Genomic DNA, 23,007 nt, shown 5'->3' with positions numbered 1-23,007 from the left:
CAGGACTCTGACTCCTCCTGGGCAGTTTCATTATCCCTAAATCCCTCAATATTGCCTTCCCATCATCCTAGAACAATAAGTAAGAATCAGTGCGGCATTCAGTGTACTTCTTTAATTTTCGCTTTGCTGCTCCCCAGTTTTTAAGCCAAGCCATTTGAGTCTATTAGTTGCTTCTGGATTACAGGCAGTCCCCGGGTTACGTACAAGATAGGGACTGTAGGTTTGTTCTTAAGTTGAATCTGTATGTAAGTCGGAACTGGCATCCAGATTCAGACACTGCTGAAACTGACCGCCAGTTCTGACTTACATACAGAATCAACTTAAGAACCCCAGGCGTCCCCAAGTCAGCTGCTGCTGAAACTGATCAGCAGCTGATTCCAGGAAGCCCGGGGCAGAGCAACTCTGCCTGGGGCTTCCTGTAGTCAGCGCTGGTCAGTTTCAGCAGAAGCTGACTTGGGGATGCCTGGGGCAGAGCAGCTGGGGTGCTACTGGACCAACCCAGCAGCACCCCATCTGCTCTGCCCCAGACGTCCTGATTCAGCCGCTGCTGAAACTGACCAGCAGCGGCTGAATCAGGACCTGGGGCAGAGCAGCTGGGGTGCTGCCGGGTTGGTCCAGTAGTGCCCACGGGCGCTGCAGGACCAATCGGCAGCGCCCCAGCTGCTCTGCCCCAGAGTCCAAAACAAAAGCCTGGTCTGCTGGGGGGGGGGAGCACACTAGCTGCAAAGCCTCAGAAGCGCGGGAACCCGCCCGGTGCCCCTGGTCTGCTGGAGACGTCTCCAGCAGACCAGGGGCACCGGAGCAGCTTACAAACGGGGCTTTCTCGCCCAGACTTCCGGGGCGAGAAAGCTCCGTTCGTAAGTGCGGATCCGACGTAAGTCGGATCCGCGTAAGTCGGGGACTGCCTGTACTATGTTCACCTACTACCTAGCATCATGTTCCCCATGTTGTGCTCTATAAACAATACACACCATTTCTTTACTAAGGGCAGGCGTATACTACTGCTTAAGTCGATTTAATTTATGTAACTTAGGGGTGTGAAAAAGATACACACACACATCCCCTTGGGACACAAATTACAGCAACCTACCATACATGAATCTTCAGCTTTCCACCCACAGCTAAGCCTCAACCTGTAAGGGGGAGCGCTAGGGGAATCAGGCTCTTTCTCTCTACTGAGTCACTACCCAGGGTGCCATGGACCAACTCATCCTCCTTTCAGCAAGTCTAAGTTTGCTTCTGAGAGCTACTGCCTACCTCTCGATCCCCTTTTTTAGAGCACAGCCCCTCCAATTCAGTTTTTAAAAAAAGGAATCCAAAGGAGCCTTTGGTTCTCAAAAGCGTGGTGGAAAAGAAGGCATTTCCTGTGGGCCGTTCTCACTCTGGGGTCCCCTCTCAGCCTCCTGCATGGCTTCCTGGAGAAAGGTTTCCCATTCATGCAGCCCATCCATCACTCCTGCTCTGGATTTTTGAGCTCTCTCTTAACCTGCTTCCCTGGTTGGCATATGCTCGGCATGCCTGGAGAAGTGAAGCTACCTGGGCCCAGTTTTGCCTGTTAATGCCTTTGGGGCCAGGGAGGGATTTATATACCTCATCACTGGGTTCTACACAGTGCTGACTAGAAACAGGATATCTTTTCCATGATTAGTGGAGTTTGTGAGAGTAGGAGTAATTGGGAAGTCCCAGGTGGCTGTTTAAGCCAGATTTCTAGAAGATCTGGCATTTTCTCTCTCTCAAAACTCCTGCTAAAGGATGATTATTTTCTCTGCAAACAGCACACGTCTACATTGCTCCACTGAATGAAACACACCTCTTTCATTCCAATTAGTGCAAGAATGTTTGGGGCCAAAGAATCAGTCATGTTACAACACAGGAAGCCGAGGCATTGTGTAACAATCTAGTGTTTATGTTAATGCAAGTCGCCCTCTTGGTTTTTTTAGCTGGTTTACAGTAGGGCAGTCCAGAGTCTGGTCTGAAGGCTACCCATGGTCCTAGATAAAATATTTGGTTTCATATAGTGTATATTAACTGGGAGTTAATAAATCTTTAACTGCTGGTGGGCTATCCTTAAAGAATGCATGAAGCCAAGGCCATACCTCTCCCCTCCAATCAACACAAGACATCAGAGATATTTATACGAAAACCAGTCGCTTCCTCTAAAGTAATCTTTCTGATCCATAAAAATAGACCAAGACTAATTTAAATCTAGATCCTGTTGTCCAGTTGTCCAAGCTCCTTCTTAACGCAGACTTCACAAAAATTCTGCTGTTTGGGCTAGAGAACAAAGCCATTGGTTTATTGACTCATCCCAGTTATCCTCGGTGGTATTTTATTAAATATATATGATGTCAGGTTCTCCTCCGATACCCCATCAATAAAACTCCTTTCAATGCTCAAAATATCCATGATCTTGTCAAACAGGCTTTTCTATATATGGCCCTTCCAGAAATTTAGATCAGGTGAAAACCAGGCATCAGTTGGATTCATTTGACCAAATTTGTTCTTGTTCATAGCAGAGCCTGAAAAGTTCCTTTTATTTCTTAGTATGGTAAAGTTGCTGTTTCAGAAGATTTGTAACTATGCCTCTGTCTAATGATCTGTGGTGAGAGTGAGTACATACACTGTGCAGGCAGCAAGTGAGATTTTGAAGAGTATCCAGTGATTTGGGGTTCTTAATTTAAGACATCGTAAAGGGGCCTGATTTCAGAGGGCATGTGCCTACCACTTTAAGGCATCATAAATTGAGCACTATAAATAAAAGGACCCAAAGATCACCAGTCTCTTTCAAAAATGTTGGCAAATGACTTCATTTTAAAAAATCTGGCACAAACCCCTTCCTCCTTCAATCTCTAACATTCTCAGGACCTAATCCCCTCCTTATCAGACACCAACATCAGTCTGGCAAGATGTGAAGCTATCAATGGTGCTTCATTTCTAATTCAAATCAATGCCCAATTACTGGAGTATATACTGTTCATTACTAACATGCACTGGTCTATGTCCACTGAAGTTTGGCCATTGACTTAATTGAAGCAGTATCAGGTCCAAGATGGTCATTGAACAGAAGTGGCAGTAGTATGCTCTCAACTCCTACATTTTTTATGACTATGTATATAATGTCATAGTTAGCACAGCACTTTACACAAAAAAGTCACAGTCTCTACCCCAAAGATTAAAAGGCCTGACCCTTCATTTAATTAGGTAAATGGTGAAATGTTAATAGGTGTAAGATAAGCAGATGTTAAGAAAAGAAAATGCAGGAAAGGGTGGAACAAGGATACAATGAGAGTGTGATCATCACAAAGATTCACACTCCCCCACACTAAATACATAATTAGGCATTTTAGGGGTGGGTCCATACCCAAACAGACGAGACACAGTCTAAAGGAAAGAGAGCAGGAAGCAGAGGAAGTGAGCAGAACAGAGGCCACAAAGCAACCACAAATGCTGGATTTAGAGTGGTAAGTGACTACAAATAAGAAGGGAAGTGTGTTGTGTTCGATTGTTTCCATGCAGGGGCAGTGGGATCCATTACTGCTAACCAAGGAATGTATCTGAGGCAGGACAGTGAAGTGACTCAGCCAACATGTGAGAAGCAAACAAACAAGTCCTGAGGGCTACCTGTGGAAACTCTGAAAGAAAGAGGTTACAGTGTCTACACAGACACATCCCAACAAGTGATGAGACGCCGTTGGAGAGAGAATGTAAGGTAACTGGGATTGAGGGTGGTGGGCGTATGTGGTCCCAATTTGAAAGAAAATCAGAAAAGCTGTCTCTGCAGTAAGTGGAATCTGGATTCCTTTCCAGAGGCAAATATATAGGGGCACAAGTAGAACTGGTAGGGAATTTTTTGATGAAACAGGTTTTTGTGAGAGAATATCGATTTATCAGAACCAAAGCTTTTCATGGAAAAGGGTCACAGTCAACAAAATGTTGGTCAGAAAGGTCTCTCAGATCTAGAATTGTGAATCTCTGTCCATCTGCCTCTAGATTAGCACATCACCTGGGAAATGGGGCACACAGGTTCAAATCCCTGCTGTAGGGCAAGGACTTGAACCCTGGTTTCCCACATCAGTGTCCAAATGGCTGTGCTATAGTGTACTCTATATCTGCTTGTACTCTAGCTCAATGACTAATTAATTATTTATACAAAGTGGAATAGCTCCAACAGGAGACACTGCGAAAAATCCATCACCATCCGCCTAGCCACTGGAGCACTCCTATAGAGATATAGGAGAGCCCTGGTTAAGCCCCAGCTTTGTCTGATTTGAAGCATCATGATATTAGCTATTCTGGGTTGGGGCTGTGTGTGTGTCCCTATGAAAAATTTCATCCCAGTGCAAAAGAGGAACATATTTGAAATCTCAAAAAACTTTGCTGGACGGGAAAACCTTTTCACGATCTGCTCTAGCAATGACTGATATTTGAAGTCACCAAGGATACAAAATTAAATGGAGTACAAAGAAAAGTCAGAGGCATCAGAAGATTAAAGAATCAATGGGATTACTATGGAGATATTAGAAGGAAGAATGTGGCAACCAGGGGAAAAAAATCGATTATGCAATCATCTATGAAGACACTCAGGCAGATTGCCAGCAAAAGTGATCCTGCATTTTTTTGAGGCTGGCTAGTTGACAAGTAGGATCAGGCTGAGAACAGGCCAGAGATTAACAGGAGCCTAGCTACTGACAGAGAAACAAGGAGAAAAAGCGCCAATAGAAAGTAAGAAACAGCAAGACATTTTAGGCAATGACTATAAAACAGAGGAAGAATCCACAGATAGCATAGACACTTGCCCAACTCTTTGATGATTTTTGCTACGTAGAGGTCAAGACTAGAAGATCATAATGGTCCTTTTTTACCTTGGAATCCCAGTGCAGGAAAGTGGTGGAATCCTCTAAGAGGGCATGTCTTCACTCGCTGCAACAGAGATCAATGTTCTGATGTTTGATTTAACAGGTATAGTATAGACCCACTAAATAGAATACGGAGGGCAGCTCCAGCTGGAGCCTGTACTCCTCGCAGTCTCAAGGAGTAAGGGAAGCCAATGGGAGTGTTTGATCCCATCAGCCTTCCGCTGTGATGCCAGCAAACTCAGTTTAAGGTAAGCCGACTCCAGCTACATATTCTACATAGCTCAAGTTGCGTACCTTAGGCTGACCTTCCAGGTTGAGTGTAGACTTGGGTTTAGACTAGACACAATGCTGCATGGAACAATGTTACAATGGCAAGATGAAAAACTGGGTTGAATGGGTTGTTTTGTTTTTTTCATCACTATGTTTTCTGAGTTCATTAGACTATGATCTATGCCCAAACAAGTGGCTATGGATTAATGTCACCTTCTCGCCTACCCTACATTACTATCATATTAATTGCAGTTGATTGTTCATCAGGCTATAGCATTAACATTATGAAATCACAAGCCCTGATGCATGGTCTCCAACTATGAGCAAATATGTCTGTACTTAGCATCCTCATTCCCCACATTCATTACCTTTGAAAAACATCCCCTAGCAACTATTCTGGGTCACTGTTTCAATGCAGAGATTCCTATATAATTTAGGAGATCAGTGGATATTAGAGAGCCTTCATTCTTACGTATGCCAGACAAAGTGATGTGAATGAATGCTCTGCTCTACCCTGACCTAATTATTGCTTTTGCTATGTCTGCTGAGTTTGAGGAGAGTCCACAAGACGTTCCAAGGACCTTTGCTCCACTGGAATGCTGATATGCCTAAATTTAAAGTTTTTATCATGTTTAGCCTTTATTTAAAAAGTCAGTTTGCATCTTGGAGAATTTCACCCATAGAATTCCTACTGACCAATGTCAAGATGCTCCCCTCTGAGATGTATTTTGAATAGCAGTTAGAGATTACTTTGCAAATATGTGGGAGGAGTAGGCAGGATGAAATCCTTCACTTCCTACACAGATTACTTCACTCTTCACATCACCAGCAAATCATACAATTCTTTGTGCAACAGCTTTCAGTGTCTAGAAGAGCCTGGGCAGCTAACTAGGAACCTACTGTGCCATCTCCAATCTGAGCTACTGGGGGTGGATGTGCCTAGAGAAGAGGCAACTATCAGTTTCTTTTTCAGGCATGTTTCCAAGTAATTATTTTTTAGAGGTGAACTGGGTGATCACATAGGTAAGAGGGGACGTATGGCATTCAAGAGCCATGTTATTCTGCACAGAACTTTGTACTTTTGAGTATTTCCATCATCAAGGGTTTTGTTTTGAGTTTGCAATAATATTAACTGTAATCACCTGGCATGCTTTTATCTACTTGTTTCCTTCCAATGAACCTGATCCTTGGCTTTAAATTGAAGTATAACAGACAACAGGTGAACACTTAGACATACTGTATTGATCTGGTGACTGTGACACATTAAAAAAACATCTTTCCTGCTTTGGAGAATTTGTAATATGATCTGTACAGAAAGAGCAGAAAACAGCACCACAGCAGCTGACATAAACCATTCCAGGACAGCAGCCTAAGATAGGAACAAAGATATAGCATGGAAAAGATCTAGTTCTCTCTCTCTCTTAGGTACTTATATAACCCCCATTACTGTAATATATGAGCACTTCACAATCTTTTATGTGTTTATCCTGATAAGACTATTAAACCCATTATACAGATGAGAAAGAAAGACTAAGTGACTTATCCAAGGTCACCCAGGACATTTGTGGCAGAGAAAGGAATTAAACTTGGGTCAGTTTTCAGAATGGAGAGAGATAATTAGTAGTGGCTTCCAGAGGTCTGTACTGGGACCAATCCTATTCAATATATTCATAAATGATCTGGAAAAAGGGGTAAACAGTGAGGTGGCAAAATTTGCAGGATGATACTAAAATGCTCAAGGGAGTTATGTCCCAAGCAGGCTGTGAAAAGCTTCAAAAGGATCTCACAAAACTGGACAAGAAAATGGCAGAGGAATTTTAATGTTAATAAATGCGAAGTAATGCATATTGGAAAACATAATCCTAGCGATATGTTAGGGATATAAAATTCTGTTTAATTAGTTAACCGATTAAACATCATGTTAAACACATTTAACTGGTTAACCGACTAAAGGGCAGGTGGGCGGGGGGACTCTGCTGGCCCTGTGTGGGGCCGAAAGCAGCAACCTCACATAGGCTGCTTACCGGGTAACTGGTTACCCATTCACATCCCTACTACATGTATAATATAATAGGGACTAAATTAGCTAATACCACTTAAGAGAGAAAGATCTTGGAGCCATTGTGGATAGTTCTCTGAAAACATCCACTCAGTGCGTAGCAGCAGTCAAAAGAGAAAAAAAAACAAAAACCGAATGTTAGGAATCATTAAGAAAGGGATGTAGAATAAGACAGACTATCATAATGCCTCTGTATAAATCCATGGTAAGCCCGTCTAAGAATACTGTGTGCAGATGTGGTTGCCTCACCTCAAAAAAAGGTATCTTGCCATTGGAAACAGAAAAGGGGAACAAAAATTATTAGGGGCGTGGAATGGCTGCCATTTGAGGAGAGAATAATAAAATTGGGACTTTTCAGCATGGAAAAGAGGTGACTAAGAGGGAATATGATAGCAGTCTATAAAATTATCACTGGGGTGGAAGAAGTGAATAAAGAAGAGTTATTTACTCCTCCCACAACATAAGAACTAGGGATCATCAAATTAAATTCATAAGTAGCAGGTTTAAAACAAACCAAAGGGAGTACTTCTTCACACAGTGCAGTCAACCTGTAGAACTCCTTACCAGAGGAGGTTGTGAAGGCCAAGACTGTAAGAGGGTTCAAAAACAGAGCTAGATAAATTCATGGTCATCAAGGGCTATTAGCTAAGATGGGCAGGAATGGCATCCCTAGCCTCTATTAGTCAGAAGCTGGGAATGGGTGATAGGAGATGGATCATTTGATGATTACCTGTTTTGTTCATTCCCTCTGGGGCACCTGGCATTGGCCACTGTTGGAAGACAGTGTGGTGAGCTAAATGGACCTTTGGTCTGATGCAATATGGCTGTTCTTATGTCTCTAGCCATGCGCTCTTGGCAGGGCGGGAGGAGACTTCATGCGCTCCCCCAACCCCAAACCCTGATTGTCCTGGGCGGGGGGAGCGTACAGAGTTTCCTTAGAAACTTGTCTTAAAAGCACCACACGTTCCTGACGGTGCAGGAGGAGATTTTGCGCGCTCTCCCCCGCCCCCAGCCCTGTTTGGCCTGGGGGCAGAAGCAGGGAGTGCATGAAGTGTCCTCCCACTGCCAAGGACATGGGTGCCTAGGGAGAACCTTTGGGGGGAGGGGGACACAAAGACTTCATGCACTCCCTCACCGCCAGCCCAATCATGGTCTGCGGGTGGGGAAGCAGGCAAGTATCCTGGCCCCACCACTTCCACCTGAAGCCCTGCCCCTTCCAATGCGGCCTGGGACTACTGAAAAATAGAGAGAATGGAATCTTAGAGCAGGACTGGGCAATAATTTTTTGCTGGGGGCCACTTCAAAAATGTTTTACGTGGCCCCCGGCAAAAAATTATTGCCCACCCCTGCTCTAAGACATTCCATCCTCTCTATTTGGCATGGCACTTAATTAATAACTGCACTACAAGAGTGGAAACCCCGGTGACACTTCATTTATTAATTAAATGCTAGGCAATACCATGGGGATGAAGTGCAGAGAGGCCATAAAAAGAGGTCTGAAAAACTAAAGGGCATTCTAAGTTTGAGGCACGATGCTAGAGGAGATAAAGGGATTTGGGTTGTGCAGTGCCTCGCAAGTCTGAAAAAAGAAAGCAGAATTATAAACAGGCAAAGTTGAGAAACTTCATCAGAACTTAAGGAGCTTGAAACATACGGGACAGGGTCAGCCTGCATATGCATTTGCCAGGGGTGTGACGTGATGGAATTGGCAGGAGAGGATTTGTGATTTTTACTGTCTCTTTTAGAGGAGCCTACAAAGGAAAATTCATCTGCATTGCTGTTCTCCTGTAGCTATTTTATGTGGATTGGAAGGAGTGGAACTGAAGTAGGCCAAAGAAAGGAGCTAGCAACTCATAGAATCATAGAATCATAGAAAAATAGGACTGGAAGGGACCTCGAGAGGTCATTGAGTCCAGCCCCCTGCCCTCAAGGCAGGATCAAGCTCCGTCTACACCATCCCTGACAGACGTCTATCTAACCTGTTCTTAAATATCTCCAGAGAGGGAGATTCCACCACCTCCCTTGGCAATTTATTCCAATATTTGACCACCCTGACAGTTAGGAATTTTTTCCTAATGTCCAATCTAAACCTCCCCTGCTGCACTTTAAGCCCATTACTCCTTGTCCTGTCCTCAGAAACCAAGAGGAACAAATTTTCTCCTTCCTCCTTGTGACACCCTTTTAGATATTTGAAAACCGCTATCATGTCCCCCCTTAATCTTCTTTTTTCCAAACTAAACAAGCCCAGTTCATGAAGCCTGGCTTCATAGGTCATGTTCTCTAAACCTTTAATCATTCTTGTCGCTCTTCTCTGTACCCTTTCCAATTTCTCCACATCTTTCTTGAAATGTGGCGCCCAGAACTGGACACAGTACTCCAGCTGAGGCCTAACTAGTGCAGAGTAGAGCGGCAGAATGACTTCACGAGTTTTGCTTACAACACACCTGTTGATACAACCTAGAATCATATTTGCTTTTTTTGCAACAGCATCACACTGTTGGCTCATATTCAACTTGTGGTCCACTATGACCCCTAGATCCCTTTCCGCCATGCTCCTTCCTAGACAGTCGCTTCCCATCTTGTATGTATGGAACTGATTGTTCCTTCCTAAGTGGAGCACTTTGCATTTCTCTTTATTAAACCTCATCCTGTTTACGTCTGACCATTTCTCTAACTTGCTAAGGTCATTTTGAATTATGTCCCTATCCTCCAAAGAAGTCGCAACCCCACCCAGTTTGGTATCATCTGCAAACTTAATAAGCGTACTCTCTATCCCAATATCTACATCATTGATGAAGATATTGAATAGTACGGGTCCCAAAACAGACCCTTGAGGAACTCCACTTGTTATCCCTTTCCAGCAGGATTTAGAACCATTAACAACAACTCTCTGACTACGGTTATCCAGCCAATTATGCACCCACCTTATCGTGGCCCTATCTAAGTTATATTTGCCTAGTTTATCAATAAGAATATCATGCGAGACCGTATCAAATGCCTTACTAAAGTCTAGGTATATGACATCCACCGCTTCTCCCTTATCCACAAGGCTCGTTATCTTATCAAAGAAAGCTATCAGATTAGTTTGGCATGACTTGTTCTTCACAAACCCATGCTGGCTATTCCCTATCACTTTATTACCTTCCAAGTGTTTGCATATGATTTCCTTAATTACCTGCTCCATTATCTTCCCTGGGACAGACGTTAAACTGACCGGTCTGTAGTTTCCTGGGTTGTTCTTATTCCCCTTTTTATAGATGGGCACAATATTTGCCCTTTTCCAGTCTTCTGGAATCTCCCCTGTCTGCCATGATTTTTCAAAGATCATAGCTAAAGGCTCAGATACCTCCTCTATCAGCTCCTTGAGTATCCGGGGATGCATTTCATCAGGACCTGGTGACTTGCTGACATCTAACTTTCCTACGTGATTTTTAACTTGTTCTTTGTGTATCCTATCTTCTAAACTTACCCTCTCTCTGCTTGTATTCACTACGTTAGGCACACCTCCAGACTTCTCGGTGAAGACCGAAACAAAGAAGTCATTGAGCATCTCCGCCATTTCCAAGTTCCCTGTTACTCCTTCTCCCTCCTCACTAAGCAGTGGGCCTACCCTGTCCTTGGTCTTCCTCTTGCTTTTAATGTATTTATAAAAGGTCTTCTTGTTTCCCTTTATGCCTGTAGCTAGTTTGATCTCATTTTGTGCCTTTGCCTTTCTAATCTTGCCCCTGCATTCCCGTGTTGCTTGCCTATATTCCTCCTTTGTTAGTTGTCCTAGTTTCCATTTTTTATATGACTCCTTTTTTATTTTGAGATCGTGCAAGATCTCCTTGTTAAGCCAAGCTGGTCTTTTGCCATATTTTCTATCTTTCCTACACAGCGGAATTGTTTGCTTTTGGGCCCTTAACAACGTCCCTTTGAAATACTTCCAACTCTCCTCAGTTGTTTTTCCCTTCAGTCTTGCTTCCCATGGGACCTTACCTACAAGTTCTCTGAGCTTATCAAAATCTGCCTTCCTGAAATCCATTACCTCAATTGTGCTGGTCTCCCTTCTACCTTTCCTTAAGATCATGAACTCTATTATTTCGTGATCACTGTCCCCTATACTGTCTTCCACTTTCAAGTTCTCAACTAGTTCCTCCCTATTTGTTAAAACCAAATCCAGAACAGCTTCTCCTCTGGTAGCTTTTTCAACCTTCTGAAACAGAAAGTTGTCTCCAATGCAGTCCAGAAACTTATTGGATAGCCTGTGCCTTGCTGTGTTAGTTTCCCAACATATGTCTGGATAGTTGAAGTCCCCCATCACCACCAAATCTTGGGCTTTGGATAGTTTTGTTAATTGTTTAAAAAAGGCCTCATCCACCTCTTCCACCTGGCTAGGTGGCCTGTAGTAGACTCCTAGCATGATATCACCCTCGTTTTTTACCCCTTTTAGCTTAACCCAGAGACTCTCTACACAGCTATCTCCTACATTCATCTCCACTTCAGTCCAAGTGTGTACATTTTTAATATACAAGGCAACCCCTCCTCCCTTTTTTCCCTGTCTGTCCTTCCTGAGCAAGCCGTATCCTTCCATACCAACATTCCAATCATGCGTCCCATCCCACCAGGTTTCTGTAATACCAATGATATCATAGTTGTATTTATTGATTAGCAATTCCAGTTCTTCCTGCTTATTACCCATACTTCTCGCATTTGTATATAGGCATCTAAGATACTGATTTGATCTTGCCTCCCTGTTGTGCCCTGACCCTCCTTTCTCCTTCCCATTATAGGCCGTAGTCCCCCCCATTTCCAACCCATCTCCCAGTCCCGCACATGCAGCACTTACCTGTGGGCTTTGTTCACCTGCCCCCAACAAACCTAGTTTAAAGCCCTCCTCACAAGGTTAGCCAGTCTGTGTCCAAACAAGGCCTTCCCGCTCCTGGAAAGGTGAACTCCATCTCCGCCAAGCAGTCCCTCCTGGAAGAGCACCCCGTGATCAAGGAAGCCGAATCCCTCCTGGCGACACCATCGTCGCAGCCAGGCATTCACCTCCAGGATGCACCTCTCTCTGCCCTTTGATCTTGTGTCTTTCTTAGGCATACCCTCAGCGGGGATAAACTGTTGTATCAAAGTCCATATTGCTTAGTGAATAAGCACCAATTGATGATTTGGTCTTGTGTATTAATCCTAAAGCATGGTGCGCTAAACCTGGCATGAAGAAAGGGGTGGGGAGTTTGCAGAGAGTACCTGAAATAAAAGAGGATGAAAGGCCACATGGAGAGCTTGTAGGGGAATGGTGGGTCAGACCAATGGCCCATGTAGCCCAGGCTTGTGCAGTACCTGGGGAATGCGGAAATAAAGCAGAATGACAAGGGGAAGAACTCAAATGTTTTGTCTGAAATTTTCCAAGATCTACTTCAGACAGAATTTATTCCTTCAAGAGGCTGCCAACCTTCCAGGGAAGGCAGTGGAAGACTGAGCATCCATAGAATGCAGGGCCAGGATAAGTGTATAGACTAAAGTTTGATTTTTTTAACCCTTCAAAATATGACGTTGCAAAAAACAGAGAAATTAAATGGTGAACTCAAAAGGAGCCACACCAAGAAAACAGCACTTTCCACTAAAGCCTGTCTTCATGATCACTTAGGCTGCAGAAAGCTGGGGTGTAAATCTACCCTGCACTAACCTGCCATGCAGGAGCATCCATAGGCACCCTGCTGCCATGCCCTAAATGCTCTGTGGTGTATTTTGATCTACCTTGCTTTGAAACAGGAATAGATTAAAATGCACCCTTAGGACACGCTGCCTTTATTTTGCAGGACATAAGGAATAAATGCATAGAAAATTGATGTTAGATTGCTTGCTATATTGGTTGCTGGGAAAACACTGGTGTATTATACACTTTTTACATGATGGATAAATCTAAATCAATAAGTATCCAAATAAAAAAATCTGTTACTTCACGTGTTTATTTAATTTATTTTAGATGATTGGAATTTGGATTGCTGCACTTTATCTGCTCAACCTAACAGCAGGTGAGATATGGTATTTATAAATGACTATACCACATGTTGGATTTACAGTAGTCATCTTCAAATGGAATAAAAAATGAATACGGGTACAATGAAAATTTGTTTACCTCTGAACTCATTTTATACTATATGAGACTTTAAGATGCAGTTCACTTGGTACTGGGAACTAGCAAAAGGCCTGTGCAGCACTTAAGTTTTATTGTAAGGGCTCCAGCGATGCATAAAAACCTCTTGTTCACCTTTAGAGCCCGAGTCAGCAAAGTCCTATGTACTGTACATACTTAGTACACATGTGTGCACTGTTTATTAGGAACAGCCCAGTGGAATGAGCATTCAATGTGATGCAATGTCTGAGATACATTCATTTGACTTTTTTGTGTAAGAGGTCAAAGCTATTCTTTTGAGCAAAGGAAATAATGCTCAGAATTTTGTGATAAATTCCTTCCGCATTCTTAGGAGGAAAGAAATCCTCCACTCCTACACATATTCTATGAGGGCATGTCTACACTAGGAAATTATTTCAAAATAAGTTATTTTGGAAAGAGTGTCCACTCTACAGGGAAGCCTCAAAATTAGTCCGAGGCAGGCTCCCTTAATGTGGACACGCTACCTCGACTTAGAGCTCCAGCAAGCACATTACTTCAAATGATGGTGGTGAGTGGATGAATGACATCCACACTACCGCTATTTTGAAATAACTATTTCTAAATAAGCGTTATTCCTCGTGAAAAGCAGGAGCTATTATTTTGAAATAACCAGCCCATTATTTTGAAATAACAGGCTTGGTAGTGTGGACGCGCTGCTTGTTATTTCGAAATAAGGGGAGTTATTTTGACATAACTCCCTCGTGTAGACTAGGGCTAAGAGATGCTATGCTTTAGAAATATGGAATATCCAACAAGTATAATCGTTCGATGCTGTATCAACTTTATAAGATTGTTGCATCTTTATGTGATGGCTAGGCGGGGTGGCTCAACAGGTGAACTGAAAGGTACATCCTGCAGGAGGTAAACTCAATAGGGAGTGATTAATGCAATTTCCAATGCTTAAAAAAATGCAGGTAACCAGATTTCTGAAGTTTTAGCTCATGGGAAACAGTTTATACTGGTTGGCCTGGTTCAAGACGGCTAATTCAAAAGACTTGAAAGCGCACCAAGCGACAGCCCTGAATGGAGGGGAGGGTCGTTCTCACCCAGTTCAAGGACTGACACTAGACAGTGCTCATGAGAGACGGCTGCCGTGAAAGGTCCTGAATTCAGTACTTTGTCCTATCAGGGTCTCCATGTGGAAGATGGGTGAGAGCTGGTAAGCTAGCCATGTGTTGAAGCAGTGTATTGTTTTTACGTTTTCTCTTAAATGCTTAAACAACAGCATGTTCCATGCAAGCTAGCTGTTCACTGCTTAACCCTGCCACTGCACCTGAAAGAACAGGTGCTGGCGGAAAGCAATTCAGCGAAGGAGATGATAGAGAACTGCAGGAATCTGCAACCTACTTTCCTGGGCCAGAGGGAAGATCCCAATCCAAGGAAGATAACAGCTAGAGCCTGAGACCTAGGTTGGATGCCCTCGTGAAGATCAGAAAGGGTCAGAGATGCAGTTCATCTGGGAACTGTGAAATACACACATGTTGCTTTGAGTCAGGAGCTGGCAGCAATGACACCATTACACATTTTTTATAAGTCCACTCTCTATTTTTTACTATGTTAAGGAAAAACGCTGCCACAGAAGTGTCCTGGTTTTTCATTCTGTTTATCCATTAATAACTAACATTTGTACTGTATTATCTGCATTAGCTAATACTGACATATAGAACAGAATCTGGACTTCAAAATTGATCATAAAACCAAAAGCCTAGTGTCTGCTTCTTTTAAAGTTGCTGTAGCTTCAAATGTACCACCAAGCTGTAATGGATTCCAAAATACTAATTATTTGCTTTATATGCTACAGGCAAAGAAGTCTGCTACAAAAGAATTGGCTGCTTTTCAAATGAACCGCCATGGGCTCGAATGCCAGGGAGATTTCTGGCCGGTTTACCCAACCCTCCAGAGAGTATGAAGATCAGCTTTATTCTTTACACTAAAGAAACTAGAAATAATTCTGAAGTGAGAACCTATTTCTATTTTAATATAGGTTGTATCTCCCTAATCTGGGACTCTCTGGTCTGGCAGACTATGGATGTTCCTGGACCACATAGCCTAGGAATAGGGAGATCTGGCGGCAGGGTAGGAGCTCAGTAGCTGGGCTTGCGACTCGGCCAGGAGTCCCATGTCAGGCACGTGGGTGGTGCAGTGGGGCGCTCTATCAGAGGCCGCAGCGCAGGGGTGGGGTTTAGGGTTGCCAGGTTTCCGGTTTTGAACCGGACAGTCCGGTATTTGAGCTTTCTGTCCAGGAAACAAATTGAGAAAATATAAATGTCCGGTATTTTCTAATTAAGTAAGTAAGTTTTTTTATTATTATCACGAGTATCAGTACGTAGTTGCGTACTGCCTGGCTGGTAGACGCGCTCATGATGCATCTACACAATTACACAGTAGAGAGGAGGGGGGTGGGGGCGGGGAGGGATGGAATCCCCGGGGCCGGACTCGCCCATGTGCCCCGCCGGGACCATGCGTGGGACGGGCAGCACCCTGAGATCTGCATGCACCCAGGCCAGCCCCGCTTCCCGCCAGCCATTTCCTCCCTCCTCCTCCCCCCCCCCCCCGCTCTTGCCCTGGCCAGCCCCGCTCCCCCCGACCCCTTCCCGGCCAGCCCTGCTCCCCGCCGGCCAGTCCCCCCCTGGCCAGCCCTGCTCCCCTCAATCCCCTCCCGGCCAGCCCTGCTTCCCGCCAGCCATTCTCCCCTCCCTCCCCTGGCCAGCCCCACTCCCCCCGACCTCCTCCCAGCCAGCCCCGTTCCCCTCCCAGCTGCCCCCCCATCTGAGATCAAGTGTGTCCAATATTTTTTTAAATCATCTGGTAACCCTTTTGGGGGTGCAAGTGGATCTGGTGCACATGAGGAGCCGGCTTAAAGCTGGCTTTCCATGGGTACGGGCTCCTGCCTCCCCTTTTCACTGCCTCAGATACAGAGGCAGCAAGGAGGAGGGGGATGAATGTATATAGTTGACAGGATTAGCCCAGACTTATGGGTTAGTCATGTAGTTGTCTACACATTAACATATCTAGAATTGAATGGAAATTGCAAGGGAAAAAGGAGCGTTTCACAGTGCCAATGTAGTCTAGTTCACCTTCAAATGAAGGCTGTTCTTCTGGGGTGGCCTAGTTGAATTTGTCCATCTCAGTCCATTTCCAAAAAGCATGTCTGCCCTCATCATACTGCAAAGGACAAAACGTGCATGGAGAATTAACTCCATTCTATGATCTCATCCCTGCAGGTTTGCTGCCCCTTAGACTCTACAATATTAGTACCATCCCACAGAGCCAGAACACTGTCACTTTGGGGGTGGAAGTGACTTAGATGTCTAGGTTCCATGATGAAGTGATGTAGGCTTTTAGGAGCCTAAGTCCTATTGACGTGCACTGAGACTTAGGAGCCTAAGACTCTTCTAAAAAATGGGACGTAGGAACTTTTGAAAATTTTGCCCTTTGTGTTATGCCTGAACATCAAAAATGCACCCATCACAAGCTATGACTGTGTAAATGTGACAGCCACCATGTGACCAACACAATAGGGATCCAACTGGGCACCTCAAAAGGAGCTATTAAAGTTCCCTTGGCAGGGCTATGAGAGAGCATATGAGGACATGTAACACACTCAGCAGTGGCATACACAAAACATTACTGCTCTCCAGCAAATTAAATCTGTTAGCACATCTCTTGTATTGTTGTCCAGCAGCTTAATTTGCATTGAATACAAATGTCTCAAACTTAGCTCATAGAGCAGGGATGGGCAACCAAGAATGGTGGGTCGGCCACGAGTGGCCCTCCTTCACCTCAGTGAGCCACAGCAGCCCATGGGCCACTGGGGTTCCACCTGGGGGCCCCCTATCTGCCCCTCCTTCCCCATGCACCTCTTGCGCACTAGGGCACCGGAGCCCCACACTTACCTGCACGTTCCACTCCATCCCAGCACTTTTGGAGTCAGTGAATCACCAGATCTGCATTGCATCACACTGCTCCTCATCCCTATCAGAGCTGGAACACCACCAATCAGCTGTTGGTGGCATTCCAACTCTGGGGGGAAGCTAGGGATGGAGTGCTCCTCCAAAAGCGCTGGGAAAGAGGGGGAGGAGCAGGAAGTACAGGAGTCCAGTGCCCCAGTGTGCCAGAGGCGCGTGGGGGAGGGAAATAACCAGGGGGGCAGCAGACTGCAAGTTGCCCACCACTGCCACAGAGGCATTGCTCCGGAGTGCTTCAGAGTCCCACCCTCTCCCCTCACCCAGAACACAGACCCACCATTTGTTTAAACAGTTACACGGCAGGTTAGATGTCAATCAGGCAGCAGAAGAAAGGACCCCATTAAATTAACACACAACAGGCTTCTACTATTGCACCTAGCATGGGGTTGTATCAGCATATTTCGACAGAGGAGTGACAGCAGTCATTCCATCCCCTGTGGTTTCCCAAAGCCGCTCTTTGGGTACACTGCAGAACTGGGGAGCCACGTCAGTGTGTAGGCTGGCATGGGAGGCTACTCAGTGGGTACTGTCATTATCTTATACTGGCTGGCCCTCTGTATAAAGCCGTGTTTGCATACAAAAGCAGTGGTAGGGACAGTACAGGAGAATGGCTCCTTTAGGAGTGTTGCTGTCACTGGAGCTGGAGAGGTAGAAAGCCAATGAGACCTACGGATTTCCAGGATTAAAGATAGCATTTATTCACTACTCTTATCCAAGGGACCATCTAGGCCACATTTTATTTTTGTTCCTTAGTTAAGAAGAGCTGGAAGATGATGATTATTACTGTTGTTTTTACTCAAAACAGGTGATCTCTGCAATACATTCCTCAACTATTAAGGACTCGCATTTCTACTCACATAGGAAAACACGCTTCATTGTTCATGGATTCAGAAGCACCGGAAAATATGGCTGGGTGGCAGAGATGTGCTTGGTATGAGAGAATATCCTCCAATTTCCAACTTTAACTGCAGCCGCATTCGATCATTGGTTTTTAAATGCTAGTATCAAGTCTGCATTTTGACAACCACCTGGTGTTACTAATGGATGAGAGGTGCTAACTAATATGTAACAACTTTAATAATCACCTTGCCCTCTTCGAGAATTGGGTGTGGGAGTGAATTGGCCTGTACATTCCAGGATGGGGAAATAGATCATTTGATGAGTACCTGTTCTGTTCATTCCCTCTGCGCACCTGGCACTGACCACAGTTGGAAGACAGGATACTGCACTAGATGGATCTTTGGCCTGACCCACTATGGCTGTTGTGTTCTTATCATTGTTTGTAAAACTCACAACTTAAATGTAAAAGGAAAAAAAATCTTTATCCAAAGGTTAGTTAGTTGTTGAATAGAACCTCCAAGGGCAGGGTTTCGGGAGGGTAGGGGGGATAGCAGCCATGTACACCAGGGCACGGATTGCTTTTCATCCCATTCCCCGGACTATAAGGGAGCAAGGAGAAAGTACTTGCATGCCTCTCACTCCTGGCTGGTGAAGGGAGAGGGCAGAGGAGTAAATCACGACATGCAAGTACTTTCCCCTCACTCCCTGATACACCAAGGATGGGATGAAAAGCAAACCACGTTCTGGTGCGGATGGCTGCTACCCCACTAGCCCTCCCAAAACTCTGCCCTTGAGATTCTTCTAAAAGAATCAGATGGGTAGCCGTGTGAGTCTGAATCTTCAAGAACAACGAGAAGTCCTTTGGTACCTTATAGACTTGGGCTGTGTCCAGACTCAGGGTTTTTTTCGAAAAAAGTAGCCTTTTTTCGAAAAAACCTCACCTGCGTCCAGACTCAAGCCGCGTCCTTTCGAAATTAAATTGAAAGAACGCGGCTTTTCTTTTGATGGCGGTAAACCTCATTTCACGAGGAAGAATGCCTTCTTTCGAAAGTTCCTCTTTCGAAAGAAGGCGTTCTTCAATGTAAATAGGGCTTCTTCGAAAGAGAGCATCCAGACTCACTGGATGCTTTCTTTCGAAAAAGCAAGCCGCTTTTTCGAAAGTTCAACGTGCAGTCTAGACGCTCTCTTTCGAAAGAGGCTTGCAGTCTAGACATAGCCTAACAGATTTATTGGAGCATGAGCTTTCTGTTAGTCTATAAGGTGCCAAGGGACTTCTCATTGTTCCAAAAGAATAACACATGAAGGCTAAAAGCTACAGTAATACCAATGTGCTGGCCTAATATAGCACACAATTTTTTTTTTCCCTACCCAGAACTCTTAATTAAGGCAGGTTGCAAATACAGAAAATTGGGCTTTTGACAGAGTGACTTTTTGTAAAAAGTGTCAGTTTCTCACGGGTTATTTTGGGTTTTTAGAAAATAAAACTTTTGAATTAAAATGGTCAGTTTTTCAATGACAATTTGAAATTTTCCAGAGAAAAAAATATTCCTACTAGCTTTACTCACAATTACTGGACTCATCATAGACATGGAGTACAGATAAACAACCCAAGATCAAAAATATGAAAAGTCAATACACCGCAGAGAAATTAACTTAAAAAATAAAAAGACCACCACATAGTATCTCTCACTGTCTCATGTTATATGGGGTGTGACCCAAATTTACTTTCATCCATTGAACACAAAAAAAACCAGGCTATAATGTGATCCATGTACCTGCTCTGTGGAATAAGAGGGTAAGAACCCCATGCACCTCTGCACCTCCTCCCCAAACAGTGGTCTAAGCATAAAGTGGTAAACAATCTGCTTTTTCTTTAGTCCATACTTAGGCCTTAGCCAGCTGATACATTCCTGCAGAAATGGCAGCTTGCCTTTGTGATTTCTTCTGGTGAACATTCTTGACTTTTGTAAACCTCCAATGTAGAAGTCATTGGTCTTTAGCTTTACCTGCTGTTGTAGAAACCTCCCACTCAGATCTGAGCTCTCCTTTGCTTCTCTTCAGAACTGCAGCGTTAGCTTTAAAATCAATAGTTTTACTAAATTGTTTGCAGAGGAGATTAAATAAATAGCCAGATGTTGTATACAGCAAGAAATAAGTTTATTGTTCTGATTTGAAGTGGTCATGGTGACAAACACTGAAAAAGATCTTGATTGTGCTCTTTTATAGCTTGGATATTTGTGTCTACAGGCAGTCCCCAGGTTACGTACAAGATAGGGACTGTAGGTTTGTTCTTAAGTTGAATCTGTATGTAAGTCGGAACTGGCGTCCAGATTCAGCCGCTGCTGAAACTGATCAGTTTCAACAGTGGCTGAATCTGGATGCCAGTTCTGACTTACACACAGATTCAACTTAAGAACCCCAGGCATCCCCAAGTCAGCTGCTGCTGAAACTGATCAGCGGCTGATTCCAGGAAGCCCAGGGCAGGGGCTTCCTGTAGTCAGCCACTGGTCAGTTTCAGCAGCGGCTGACTTGGGGACGCCTGGGGCAGAGCAGCTGGGGTGCTGCTGGGTTGGTCCAGTAGCGCTGCCGCTCCTCGGCAGAACCCAAGCTGCTCTGCCCCAGGCACGAACAGAGCACGAACCCAAGCTGCTCTGTCCCAGGCGTCCTGATTCAGCCGCTGCTGAAACTGACCAGCAGTGGCTGAATCAGGACGCCTGGGGCAGAGCAGCTGGGGTGCTGCCGGGTTGGTCCAGTAGCGCCCAGAGCGGCGCTACAGGACCAACCGGCAGCGCCCCAGCTGCTGTACCACAGGCGTACGGAGCAAAGCCGCGGAGCACGGGGGCAGCGGGACAGCCCAGACGCGCCGTGGCTGTCCTGTTGCCCTCGGGCTCCGCGGCTTTGCTCTGCTTTGCTCCCTGTCTCCCTGGTCTGCAGACCAGGGGGACGGGGAGCAAAGCGGCAGAACACGCGGGCAGCACATGGGCCCCGTTCGTAACTGCGGATCCGACATAAGTCGGATCCGCGTAACTCTGGCACTGCCTATATAAATGTCAAAGTTTTCCTCATTTTGTGTTTCATTAGAAGTGCATACATGCTGCAGGAAAGTGCTGTCCTTTGCAAACAACACTGAACTCAAATGCTCAATTTACCCAATTGATTAATTTTGATAAGCTAAACCTGCATTTTACTGTGTGCTTTCTTAAGTGTTTTCTGTTTACACACTAGCTGCTGGTGGAAGTGGAAGATGTGAACTGCATTGCTGTGGACTGGAAAGATGGTGCAAAAGGCACATACATTAGTTCAGTGAACAATCTCCGTGTTGTTGGAGCTGAGATTGCTTATTTTATAAAGACTCTTAAGGTAAAAAAAAAAGATGAATTTCAGTTATGTTTTTAAAGCTAAATTCGCATAAGCATAATGGGTTTACGTGAGTGGTGTCTTTCTGCTCTGATCTTGTTTTATGTAGCCAGAAAAGTATAATTCAAAAATTTAATGTTTTTTGAAATGGTAAACATAGCTGATAGTTGAGAATCACCAAAATTGGGATACCCACACATTCACAAAGAGCATTGACATATGCCGGTAGTACAGTAATTTGATAGAAGCGACTAATTAATTTAAAAGACCAGTAGGTGGCAATATTTCTTTACTTTCTCAACTGTATTTATATATCCTCTTCCAGGGATACACCAACATAACTCTTAAAAGCAAATAGGAAATAGTTGTTAGGAATACATATTTATGCTTGAGAGAGAGTTTCAGTCTTAATTCACTCCCAAAGCAAACAGAGGCTTGGAGCAATCCAGAGGCTTAATTAATACTGATGGATGTCTGGTTCTAATGTCCAGCTGCAGCAATCCAGAAGCTTAATTAATACTGATGGATTTCTGGTTCTAATGTCCGGCTGCAGTATGTATACACTCTTAAATCCTCTAGTTCTAATGTTGTTACTTCCTGTACAACAGATCAACAGCATTATCCCAGAAGTTCCCTGTTATCAACTTTCATATACTATAAATAGGTGCCCAACTTTCACAGTAAGCCAGAAAAAAATCAAGCAAATTTCATTTAAAAACAAGGCCAAAACAAGCCAATTAATAAAAGAACCCCAACATTCTATGTGACTTCATTCCCTCCCCCCCACCCCCATCATGCATTCTGGGTTCTGGGACTGCAGTAGACCTGCTATGCATCCCTTAACTCTCTTTCCCCTTACTGCCCCTGCTTGCCCCTCTTGCCCCCACTTGTCCCCTCCTCACCCACAGCTTCCTGCTTGCCCCCCTCTTACCCTACTTACCAGGAGCCAATCACAAAAAAAGAAGCAGCAAGCTTCAAGCTAAATAACACAAACCAATTGAGCCTGAAACAGGCCCCATTTCTGCAGTTTTTAACTCGTTTTTCTGTGGTTTTAGCAATGACCTGCCCTGCCTCTGCTGCCAGTCCCCAGACTCTGTCTGACACAAGAGCAGAGAATTTCTTACTTAAGAACCTAAATCAAAGTGGCTGATTTACAAAAGTGCCGACACCTGCCCACTCTCTATTGATTTTAAATAGAGTTGTTGATGCTCAGTACCTCTGTGAACTCGGCCACCTATTTATCTAAATATATACAGTTAGATGCGAAACATTAGATGTCTATGTCTAAAAGTTTTGGCCAACATGCTTAAGGCTCCACCTGGCAATACTGATTTTTGCAAACACTAGCATCACAAAGGAGTACCCTCTGATCTTGTTGACTGCTATTATTTCCAGCCTGGTGGCTTTGTTCCTATGCCTCTAGTCTTCTTCCTATGCAGTTATGAACTATCCTGCCTTCCAGGAAGAGCTCTCTCCTTTCCTTGGACAAGGAGATGC

General features: G+C 44.4%; 1 protein-coding gene across 5 annotated transcripts in view; it reads left to right on the top strand.

Moving 5' to 3' along the window:
• Window positions 1-3,385: 3,385 nt before the first annotated feature.
• Window positions 3,386-23,007, top strand: part of LOC102454456 (pancreatic lipase-related protein 2) — a 41,981-nt gene continuing 22,359 nt past the window's right edge. For 3 of the 5 annotated variants that reach the window (XM_075935405.1, XM_075935404.1, XM_075935402.1), the window contains exons 1-6: window positions 3,392-3,461; window positions 3,564-3,704; window positions 13,154-13,202; window positions 15,147-15,301; window positions 18,119-18,244; window positions 21,379-21,513. In XM_075935405.1, the coding sequence (XP_075791520.1) occupies window positions 3,681-3,704; window positions 13,154-13,202; window positions 15,147-15,301; window positions 18,119-18,244; window positions 21,379-21,513 (489 nt within the window). In that variant the 5' untranslated portion in view covers window positions 3,392-3,461; window positions 3,564-3,680. Of the gene's footprint in view, window positions 3,462-3,563; window positions 3,710-13,153; window positions 13,203-15,146; window positions 15,302-18,118; window positions 18,245-21,378; window positions 21,514-23,007 lie in introns of those variants that run through there. The other 2 variants (XM_075935403.1, XM_025183584.2) reach the window with 2 other exon arrangements.

This window comes from Pelodiscus sinensis, chromosome 8, assembly GCF_049634645.1.
Source record: "Pelodiscus sinensis isolate JC-2024 chromosome 8, ASM4963464v1, whole genome shotgun sequence".
In the NCBI taxonomy this organism is placed as follows: Eukaryota; Metazoa; Chordata; order Testudines; family Trionychidae; genus Pelodiscus; species Pelodiscus sinensis.
Note: the sequence above shows the minus strand (reverse complement) of the source record. Positions and strands in the feature narration are given on the sequence as shown.